The sequence below is a fragment of the Bradysia coprophila genome, unplaced genomic scaffold (assembly GCF_014529535.1).
Source record: "Bradysia coprophila strain Holo2 unplaced genomic scaffold, BU_Bcop_v1 contig_138, whole genome shotgun sequence".
Lineage (NCBI taxonomy): Eukaryota > Metazoa > Arthropoda > Insecta > Diptera > Sciaridae > Bradysia > Bradysia coprophila.
In genome coordinates, this window is record NW_023503409.1 from 2,210,466 (window position 1) to 2,222,736 (window position 12,271).

General features: G+C 32.8%; 1 protein-coding gene across 1 annotated transcript; it reads right to left on the reverse strand.

The window, feature by feature from the left end:
- Window positions 1-8: 8 nt before the first annotated feature.
- Window positions 9-3,532, reverse strand: LOC119073182 (piggyBac transposable element-derived protein 4-like). Its single transcript, XM_037178489.1, has 2 exons — window positions 2,188-3,532; window positions 9-13 (listed from the first exon to the last, which is right to left on the reverse strand). The coding sequence occupies exons 1-2, from the start codon at window positions 3,530-3,532 to the stop codon at window positions 9-11; spliced, it is 1,350 nt and encodes a 449-aa protein (XP_037034384.1).
- Between the last annotated feature and the right edge of the window lie 8,739 nt (window positions 3,533-12,271).

The following is a 12,271-nucleotide window of genomic DNA, read 5'->3' on the forward strand; positions in this document are numbered from 1 at the left end:
AGTCGCATCTAATCTGTAAAGTGGTAATTTTGTATTACGAGTTAACGTTAATGTGTTAAAGAAGAGACTACGAGCTAACACAGCGTTGAAATCTTCCAATTCTAGTTACCGACATTTTCAAAAAAACCAAAGGTACGCGAACGACTACGACAATTAATGAAGAAATACAGTAAACAGTTATAAACAACACTAAGTACTAGACTTATTGGTTCTATACCAAGTCGTACTTGTCATTTGTAAAAGGGTAATTGAAAAGTGGACCGTAATATGAAGAAGTTACTGCTGCTAAAAAGCGCCAATGCTACGCTTAACTAGAAATTTCATAGTAGAAACTTGACGACCAAGGGAAACAGTAAGACGAATACCACAAACCGTCCGACTGACTCCTTCGTTACTACGGCTTCGATTCCATAAATTTAAGCAAGTTAAAGAGACTCAAAGTTCCCTAAAGGCTTTTAAGAATACATTAAAAAATCATGAAATCATGTTGGGCGGATTCACGAGGATCTAACTTTTACCTAAATTTGCTTGCTAAGTGGTGACTCCAAGTTTTCAGAGTGGACGACTGTTCATATTTTTTTGCCAATTTTGTAATTTGATGATCTAATTAATTATCCGATTAACCGATTCTTGCATTTCACAGTTCTCCATCTTCAAAATGTTCATATGGTCTGGTCATACCTAATTGCATGTGTCAGAAGTTTCCAAATTAATTAATTTTCAATATTCATTCGAGATGGTTATACTTCATAAATTTAAATTATTATTCTTTTCACCCATTCATTAATTTTCGACGTTTCTACACATTAAACATATTAAATATATATGCTCATGTATATTACGTCTACGTACTTCCATACATCATTGTACAGACAGATATATCAGTATTTGTACAATAAATTAAAATTTACCCATTATCCACTTCATGCGCAGGGCGTTGCATTTAACTCTTACCTTTTCATCGAGGTAGGAATGGTTCAGCGCTGAGGCGTGTTCAATAAGACAAGTATGACTATATCTATCTCGTTTCAGTCTTCTGAATTTTATTAGCTATACGTCGGGAAACATTTTGTTATACAATTTTAGTCAATTTTCGGGTGGAAAATCGTCGATAAATCATGTAAATAAGTAAGGAATTTGAGAGACATATTGTCATGGGTTTAATGCAAAAATTTCTGTGCTTTCCCATTAGAAAATTCATAGAATGGTGTGTCGTTAGCATTTAAATTATTTCCTGAGTATTATGGATTATGTCTATATATAAGTACGGACGCACAGCATTACTTGTTTAACCCTCTCGTATTTTACTAACTTTCTCAATTTTAACGGTGTACAGCCTTTCATTTGGATTGGTTTACAGTGTAGAAATTGTCTAAACTGATTCTGGGTAAACTATGACAAATAGCTGTCAAGAAAATTGTGTAAACAAAATCTCAAGTTGAAAGTACATCGAATTCGGTGCTTTCCGTTTCAGAAGTCTATGTGATTAAATAATGAGACTGCGACTGCGACTGCCCATAAAAACAAACACATCAGCTGTGCAAATCTATTTACATTTTATTTGATCATCATGTTCGTTACACGGATAACAGTTTACAATTTTTTAGTTATCATTGTTCAAAGTGAGATTTTTGTGCTTTTATTCTTTACAGTTTTTTAGTTATCATGAACCGAAGGATTTTTATTATATTTCTGAAAAAGTTTACATTTACTGATATCACGCTCGTTTCGCCGAACGTTTTACACATTTTATTTGATCATCATGTTCACTTCACGGATTAGTTTTATCGGGCTTCGGTTTTATGTAATGAAATTTAGTGAAACACTCACGATCTTCTGTGATGCATAGCGGAACTTTGCAAAATGAACATGTGAAACGCGATCGACTTTCTACAGACTTTGAACTGCATAGCTTGCAACGTCTGTACTTTTCGCCTTTTATTGGCATGTGCACACCAACGTTCGCCGTACGAACATCATCCGGAGTTGAAATGTTTACAAAATTCGGAGGCCTGCCAGTCGATTTTCGAGATGTATATCCGTTGATAAGCTGTCTCGACAATTTTAGTCTGAAATTCAAATGATCCGATGTCGTGTCCTGCAGTCGCCACAGCAGGTAAGAGTTAACGATTGCCAAATCGATCAAATAGTAGAAAATGCGATGCCACCATTTCGTTGAACGCCTACCGATTGCATATCTCTCGTGGTACTGGTCGAACTTATCAACTCCTCCCATAATTTTGTTATAATCTTCGACCACTTTCGGACAACCAATATCGACTCTCGATCCTTTTCCAATTCTACGCCGAACATTTGATACATTTCTCGGGCTGTGTGCCGTTGACAAAAAGCGAACCGGTTTCTTATCGATCCATTTCACTGCTGCGATGCGATTTTTTGCCTTGAATTGAAACTCTCCCCTCTTCATATTTTTGTCAACTTTCTGATTCGCCTTGTTGTTTCGCATGAAGTCCGGCAATCCTTTGGAATTGGACTTTACTGTTCCGCATGCAAAAATATTTTTTGTAGCCAAATTTTTCATCAGTGAGAAACTGGTGAAAAAATTATCGAAAGCGACAATCGAGCCTGGTTTTATTTTAGCAGCTAATTTCATTACAACTCTTTCTCCTAATGTTGTCGCAAATTTGGAGACCTCTTGTCCGGTGTAGATGAAGAAAGAGATGATGTAACCAGTAAGAGCGTCTGCTAAGCACCAAACTTTGTAACCCCACTTGATCGGCTTTTGCGGCATGTATTGTTTCAAAAAGCATCTTCCTTTGAATTTTATCATAGACTCATCGATGGAATAACGTGACGATGGTTTGTATACTCTGTCGATAACATCATTCAAATGATCAAGAAGCGGCCGTAACTTGTGCAGCTTGTCGTAATTCGGATCAGTTCGTGGTAGTTGTTTCTCATTGTCGTTCAAATGCAAATTTTCAACTATTTTTTTGAATCGACTTGCAGGCATTACAGCGGCAATTGCGTCGACGCGAAGAATGGGGTCGGATGACCAGTAACATTTCAGCGTGGGGAGTTGGTGAATGCCCATTAGAATTAGCATTCCGACGAAAGCCAACAGCTCTTGGCAGGAAAGAGGCGTCCAATTTTTCGATTGATTTTGAAGGGAATATAAATTCGTTTCGTCCACAATTCTTTGTGTTATTGATTCATTCAGAAGTTTGCCAAAATAATCGACCTCTTTCTCTCCCATAACATCAGCAACGCTGGGCATGCCGTCGAATGATTGAGTCAGATTATCTAAATGCTTCGTGTTATCGGTCCAATCGTCTTCATCGTCGTGATTACCCTCTTCTTCTGACACATATTCTTCACTACCGCTTCCTCCATCCGATTCGTCATAGGTGATTGAATCAATGACATCCCCTTCATCAGTCAGTCCATTCAACTCTAAAACAGCTCCCTCATCAGCTTCGTCGCTCGATTCTTCTTCGAATACAGGTAACGAATGACGACGATTGAAAATCCTTTCTGAACGTCTTACGAGTATATTTTTTGGTTTCCCCATTGACACAATTCAACGGATTTTTCAATATGTCAACATTGACAAAGACGGATTTTATTTTCGCTAACTATGTTTCATAAAACAATTGTGTATTGGTAACTAGATTGATGATCATACAACTGCTTCTAAAAGTCGAATGGGAAGTATACTTCCCGACGATTATGAAAGGGTTAATATTGAACAGCAAATAAATCTCATTTTTAATATACATCCGATATGTAAAACGGAACATTATTTTTTTGCTTGTCAAATGGTAAATAGAAAGGATAATGATAATTTTAGGTCTCGCGGAATTCCCATTTCCGGAAATGATGGTCCGGGTTTGAGGATTATTACACTTAATGCCCGTAAATGCACTCCGTTTCGTTGAAACAAGTGAAGTGATTGTAAAACTATGAACAACCTTTTTTGAAGTACTTAAATCCATTCATAAACACAACGTTCTTTACTACACAAAGACTTGCCTGTTGGTATAAACAATACCAGTGCCGCCATATACTGTGGGAATTTTTTTTACATAAACCGAAGTGAAATTTAGCATTTTCTACCTGACGAGAGAGAAGGCACATTTTTAACTTGTGAATGAGTCGACAAGCGAGTACGTTACACATTTTAACGAACTACTTTTTCCTTGGTAGACAAATAATCATAAAAGTTTAATGAATTTAAATTGGTTTTTCTTTTACTGGCTCCTGTTTCGCGCAACTACATGAACTAACGTCCGACTAGGGGAAATGAGTATGTTTGTTTAACTCCTCCTTCTTCCTAGTTTATGTTACCGTACCGTGTCAAAAATGTTATTGAAAGTTTAATTAAAGTCTGATGATAAGGGATGGGCTTACCTATGACCTTTTAAGCTGAACGTATACAAAATTGAAAAAGAAATAGGGCAAAGCCAAAATAATGTTAGAAGGAATTCGAATTTTTTTCCTGTGGAGATCAATACGTTTAAACCACAAGCATTCAAAACCGACATATTTTCTCTTTTGTAGATTACTGACTTTTTGTGAATTTTGCGTGTAATTTTATATGAAGAAATCAAAAATTTAAGAAAAACAGACAAACAGAAAATTTGTCGGTTATCAAAATTCCGCGAGTGTATGGAAACATTGCCATTTTTAGTATGTCGGGAAAAACCATTTTAAAATGAATTTTCTTCAAAACATTCTCGTCTGACAAAAAATACTAATTGAAAGATATTGAGTCTCTCATATCATTTAAATCGCAGAGGCCCGACGCTGATTTTCGTTCAAAGTATTTCAATCCGATAAACATTGAGGGCTAAAATATCATTAGATGGTGAAATTTCCCTTAAAAAGTAGCAGTATGGAAGCATCTGTTCTGTTGCCTTTTGAACAAGGAGAAAACTGCTCGGGCAAATACTGGGACAGGTTCTATTTTCTATTTTCGCCAATAGAAGGAAATTGTACGCCAATAGATGAGCCAATAGCAAATAGATGGGACAAGATTTACTAAACACAGATTTATAAACACTTCTTTGTTCCGTGAGTACCGGGAGAAGTGTTTGCTTTGTTCTTTAAAGATCGTTTTGTGATATAAGACAAGACTCATCCACCTATGATTCGCGAAAGAACACATATGATGATGAACTTATTCGTGAAATGGCGGAAGCATTGAAAATGGAAGAACCAATTTACAATAGATTCTTAATTTTGCCAAAGTTTCACCAGGCTGTTGGTTTACGCCAATAAAGCACTCTTCTTTGTATACATAAGGTTAAATTTTTTATTCAATTTATATCAATTCTACAGTCAATCGATTATTATTGCAGTACACCAGCTCACTTGAACTGAAGTCTTAGGTATGGGTGGATAAACAAAGCAATAATGAAATGAAAATATTTGCAAAAAATATTCCTTTTGATGTCAGATTATGCAAAGACGAATACGTGCTGCATTTTCGGCAACGAAGCTTATGTGAATTTCAAAAACCAGATTTCCTGGCTAAAAATGACAAAAAAGGTTCGACTCGTTACGATGCCAAATTAAAGTAATTTCATTCAATGTTTTCTGTGAATTTGAGAAGGTGTGTGGAAAATGATGAAATACCGTATAAGGTTATGAATTAAATATACTAAATGCCAACACAAAATGGTTAAAACAACTGAACTGTGTCAGTGCAATTAATATACTGTCGGTTATACGTCCTACAACTCAGTTAACAAACATATGACAAGTCATTTAAAAAAAAAGCAGCTCTCTTCAATCCTCCTCACTGACGACGCACCCGAGTACCTATAACATACCTGTCATCAAAATATCTACGTACTTCGATTATTATATGTCTCCACATAATAACGATTCATGGACATAATTGACGATTACCACCTTAAAAACTGACTTGCAAATGGATTACTCTGTGAATATCTTATTTGTTCACATGACCACCAAGAAATTTATTCCATTCTTTTTCTAACAAAACATTTATTATGAATTCATAAAGATTTTAAAGTTAAACCATCGTTTCATGCATTATTTAGCCTATGTAAATGTTTACATAATTTATGGAAAGAAAATAAATCGTTGAAAATGTGAAAAAAAGGATCTGTCCTGGCACAAAGGGACGTGATCATTACTTTACACAAATCAATTGTGCATGTGTATTTCAGAAAGAAGGCAAAAAAAATTGTCTTTGCAAAAAGTTAAATCGAATTGTGGGTTTTTTTTTATTTTAATGTTTTGATAGTTGAAAATGTGTCATATATTCGAAAGCGATTTTTTTTCGTCTTCTTCATAATTACTTAGAAATGTGAAATGAAAATTCGAAATAATTTTTGTCAATCGAAGGAATATGTCGGATTGTAAAAAAGAACTCACCTTATTTATCAGTCCCATTTCAATTTGAAACTCATCTTCTCAAGTGTTATTTTTATAGTTTTTATGAATTTCCGTTTTTATATTCCATTTCAAATTTCGTTTTTCATTGATACATTTTATGCATGTTTCATTAAAATAACAACACTTTAGTCGCCTTTATTTTCTTTCAAAACACAATCGAATATTCATTTTATATTGATTGTATTGTTATTGAGTCGGGCAGTCGTCAGAAATATTGTCCATTCCAATCATCAGGGCGATTGTTATTTTAATTAAACTTTTTTTTTTGTCGAGAATTTCAGCTTCCATAATTTCAATTGAGTTCATTCAACGTCAAATAGTGAAGAATTTTTCGTTATTTTTTTTCGTTCTTATTCAAGTGAACTGAGGCTCTGAGAAATATTTTTGTTTGCACAATTCCTCTTCACTTCCATTATAGGGTTTCATGAGCAGCTAATCTGCATGGCAAAATTGCGGAGTCTTCTCTATTAGGACGTATTTAGCAAATATATTCTAGTCAGCCTATATATAACGGCTAGACTATTACAAATGTTAAGTCGTCTTTATTGGTCTACTATTTGTTTACAGAGCATTTACATCATACCAACTAGCTCTAATTATCGATAACCTAGGTCCCGTTTTCTTAGAAAATATAGTTATAGGTGCGAGAAATATAATTCGGTAAGTTATTGTAATCAACACATTTTTATTGAATTTTATTAAAGGCTATGTCTCCGCTAATCGATTTGGAAGACAATGTTAACCTTTTAGTCTTATATGAGCTTTACATATTACGGTTTTAAGGTTTAAAAAAAACCGATTCAGTCGTTAATTTAAGGTACAAACGAAAATATACAAACATTTCTTTATTGGACATTAATAACGCTTGTAATAATAGGCATAACATCAAGCGAAATATGCTTCGGTTAGAGGATGTGAATAAAAAATTATGTTTTTCCAAATTTTCTTTTTTATTTCATTTCCATTTGTCTTATTTAATTGTTAAAAATAGCAAATGTCTTGGTATACCATGTTCATTCCATTGAAATTAGATCTAAATGTATAATATATTAATATTCAGACATTTGCTCACCTCATTGTAACATAATTAGAAAACTTATTTAACTTTTGATCATGAATATTTCCAAACAAAACATTGGCTGATTCATTCCATACCATAGCAAATATGACCTAATTAGGAATTCATTCAAATAAATGTTTATAGCGGACAGGACACATAATCACTAATTCGATTTCCTGTTTCTTTTGTCATTGTCAGTATCCGAACGGTCTCAACCAACTATACCAAACGATTTTTAGACTTTAGTGTTTTTCACTGCAGCTAATTAAATGAAGATCTGTACTGAGAATAAAGACAAGTATCACCTGTTATCGTCAACGACGACAAAAATAAATAATAAACTCTTGCTAACGTCTTATATAGAAAAATAAATGTTTAAACAAATGGAGTAATAGGTTTTATTTTAAACTTTCGAAAACATTTCTTCATTTTAACACATCAAATCAAGTAATAGATTCGAGAACTGTTCATTTTGCCGTCTGTGAAAGGCTGGCAATACCTAAAATTTTCTGGTAAAATAGTCAATGAGACGACATTGTATCGTATTATTCGCCTAGTCGGTTGGCATGTAGAGGCACCACATTTCTTATAGTACGTCATTCTCACCGGACTATTTTTTTTTGTGTAACTTCATATTGATTCATTCCCATGAAATGTCACAGCAGTGAAGTTTGCTCATGAAAAAATAATTCAGTGACACATAACAAAACGTACTAAAATGTAATAGTCTGAGAATAAAATCTATCACATTTCAGTATAAACTTCAAAACAACCATTTCCTATTGAGTTATATTGACATTGCAGATTTTTTCTACTCATATATTATATTCAAACCAACTGTTTCGTATTAAGCGAATCTCTGATGTTATCTGCTATTTATGGCGATATATAATGGATGTCATAAATTTTCTTGATTAAATTACTGTATAAGCTCAATTGAAGTGAGAAACAATTATTTATTAAATCGAAAAACATAAATTAAAATGTTTATTTGTATGATGTATTTGCGTTGACATGCAACTATAAACAGAAAAAATTCTTTTTGTTTATGAAAGTGCTATACATAGGTATAAACACCCAGTATCAAAAAAATCTATTTGTATTTAGTATTAAACTGAAGAGTTAAGATGATTGTTACGACTTAAGCCACACATACAATACCATTCATTATTGTAACGATTTTTTTTATTCTTTTTCTAATATTTATTTTCTTAAACTAAAAATGATAAACAATAATTCAGACAATGAAAATATTATGAATTTGTCTTGGATAAATATTATTTATGAAAATAAAAAATGATCGAAAAAAATACGACGAGAAAAAAAGAGTCTCTAGTATCGATTTCATTATTTTGATGAGATTTTCTTGTGATCAGAAACAATATTTTTATTGCAAATGAACAGAAAAAAAACCGTTCGGTTTTAAAGAACTGACGAATGAGTGTGAATAATTTTAAAGAATTTAAATAGCTTAGCGTTTTATTTCATTGATAACAAGTTCTCGTTAAACAAAAAAAAAATTCTGAATGGATTTGGTACCGTAATTATTTTTTGTTCTTCGGATGGAGCTGAGGCAGGCATAAAAGTTATACAAAACATGTCTTAGACATTGCGTGTATATGTATATCAAAAAAAATTAATCTTTGTTTATACACATTAACATCGTTATATAATCGGGTCCATGGACCATATTTATACAAATAAAACAAAAAATGTTGTGTGTACAATAACGTACCAATTTTATGACTCTCTCTCTAGGAAATATTGCTTTTCAATGTGTGTGGTATAGTCGGTATACCCCATATCATGTATACAAAATTTAAATTTTATTGCTTTCAATATATGCAAACGAAACAATCCTGAGACTGTTTTTCAGACCGATTTGTAATACACAATTAGGCGTTAAAGGATGTTGAGAAGTATTTTTTTCTTCGTTTAAATTAGGACGTTTACGAATTCAAAATTTGAATATTAAATTGCTTTTGTGATGAAAATGGCACCTTATTTTCTAAGCGCCGCTGACGATAACATAAAAGTATCATTGTGCATTGCATCTACATTTTTCTTATTCAATACAATTCAGCTTCTCGTTATGTACTTTGATTGGACTTTGAGGTTTTAATCTTACCTCCACTTTAACCAAGATCAATACGTATAATACACAAGTTACCATTGCACAAAAAAAACCTTTACACATTAGGCTGTTACGGATCGAGCCTGAGTTGTCCACAAAAAGTTGTTACCATACCATGTCAAAGAATTAATTAACAACTTGCGCAAAATCACGGAAATTAGTCTTATTCTACTATTTTCAGTGGAACCGACAAAAAAAAATATTTACGTGGGCCGTCCAAGTTAGAAAAGTATGAAAAATTGAGTGAATCTTAAACTTGAACATTCGTAAATTTATTAAAAAATGATTCGATTTTTGCTCAAGTGGGCTTAAATTCTTGAAACTGGTATAGCCTATATAGGACAGAAAAGTTTTTAAAAATGATCTGAAGAATGTTTGTTACTAGCGTTTGTTTCGCCTAAAATTGAGGCAAAATACCTTAGCGGAGGAAATAGAATTTCCTTTTCTGGATATCTTAAATACAACATTCCCAATAATTTAACTTCAGTTAAAGTCGAAAAATGTTCTAATTTTGAAAGTTTAAGATTCACAAAGTTTTTCATAGTCGTCAATTCACGGCAAATATTTTTTTAGCCAACTTCCAGTTTTTATTTTTCAACTTGAGTCTACTGAGTTGAACAAGACTCACATAATTGAAAAATATCCAAAAGAATGTTTTTGGTAGATGTCGAACCGAAAATTCGCAGGTTTTACGCAAGATTTTAATTAATTCTTTAAAATCGATTTTTGACAATGGATGAATAGCAATTTTTTGTGAGGTACGCCTGTCTGGATCCTTTATCCTATTCTTACAAAATCTAGATTAGAAGACTTTCACTGAAAAACAAGTAAGTTGTAGTGTCATAGTTTACCTTTTTTTGACGACTACACCGAACACATTGACCTGTAATATACGGCTGTTAATCTGTTATCCTTTAAATGTTAAAAAAAATTGAAGTACCAGATTTGAAATCAACTGATTAAATCTTCGATCAATTGAAGTAATAGATAATACTGGTCATATACTTGCTGCCTGTACAGGTTAAATTTGCATATACACATTTAACTCGGTACAAAACACATATCTTGTCGATGATGTCGAGATTCAGATCATATTCAAATTTAATCTGAATGGAATCAAAATAGTGCCACCAACGAACACATAGTCGATTGTAGAACTAGATCCATTGTCACTTTTTTGTTATTCCGATTTGTCTAAAAAACAATGAAAATTTTATTCCAATCCCAGTTTCATCAAGTATTTTCTTTCCGATTATCTTTTCACTTTAAAATGTGTAGGTATAACAAGCCCATTATAAATGGGAGTTGTAGGTACATACAGAATATGTATATGATCCAATTGTGGCACTGCATATATCCAACTTATAAACGTTTCAATATCATCAACAATTTTGATTTGGTTATAAAAATATTTCATTCAATTCAAAACTGTATGTTAATTGTGGATAAATATTATTTCAACCAAACTTAAAGAAGCATCCAGTGTGTAAAGGTGAGATGATATGATGAAAATATTATGAGATATATCAGAATATGTTGAATTGCGTGTGGTAAGAAAATTGAATTAATTCAGTATTTTGTGTGGATTGATTCGTGTTATTGTAATGATTTTGGTGAAAATTATAAAAGAATTAGGAATTTAAAGAAAATAAAAATAAGAAAAACAACAAAAATGAATTTCAATAAAATTGAATTTTATTTGAGTTTGAATGGAATCTTAAAACGATTAAGTCTGAACCGTGTGTTTTGTACTCCAATATTCAAATCAGATTTCAGCTCATCGAAACCTACGATTTTCATTTTCTTTTCTAATTATTTTATTTCTGGGTGGAATATGATTAGGAAACAAGTCTCAAAGTATGGGCGTATGGGAAAAACGCTACGTTCGAGCTTACGTTTACAAGTATGTATACATGCATTTCGTTATCTTAAAGTACTGTTTTAGACATTTAACTTCGGAAGTAGTTGGAAAGGATCAGTTAGAATAATAAAAGTAGATTTGTAATGAAGACATCGAAGAAAAAAATTGGACAAACGTACACACTAGTTATAGTAGAAGTCAAAATGCTATTGGTTTGTTGTCACTGGTGATTTTCGCCGTCACAAATCTATTGTATTGTATAGGATGTATAGGACGAATGGAATTTGAAAATGTTTTTTTTATTGAGCCGGATAACTTAAATTTTCAAACATTTCTGGCACAAAAACCTATCAACATCTCACATATGGCTATTCATCTGTTATCACTAACGGCGACAAAAATATTGACAAGCTCTGGGTAATATGGTCCTTAATATTGTAAAATGCTTGTTTAAAAATTGAAGTACAAGATTTGAAATCATACGATTAAAATTCTTTGATCGATGTAAGTAATAGACCCGATAATAATACTTATACTGGTCATGTGTTTTACGTCTGTAACCTTGTCTGTAACAGGTTACATTCCATTCGTCATTTGGAAACCTTCATTTTGAAATCAATTTTGACTTTCTACGATGCAAGCCAGCCGAAATATACACTCTACAGTTGTTGTTGTTGTCTCTGCTTTTGTGGCGAAGTCCTACTCGACCGTATGCAAGCCAGGGCGTATCTTGAAATCAACGACAATCTAACTGCGCTTCTCGGTAGAACATAACCAGCGATCTGTACTTTTCCGCTTCAATCACTTTGAGCATATCGACTAAACTGTC

Excerpts from the sequence above, each read along its gene's own strand:
- LOC119073182 (XM_037178489.1), bottom strand. The coding sequence starts at position 3,532 with ATGGGGAAACCAAAAAATATACTCGTAAGACGTTCAGAAAGGATTTTC.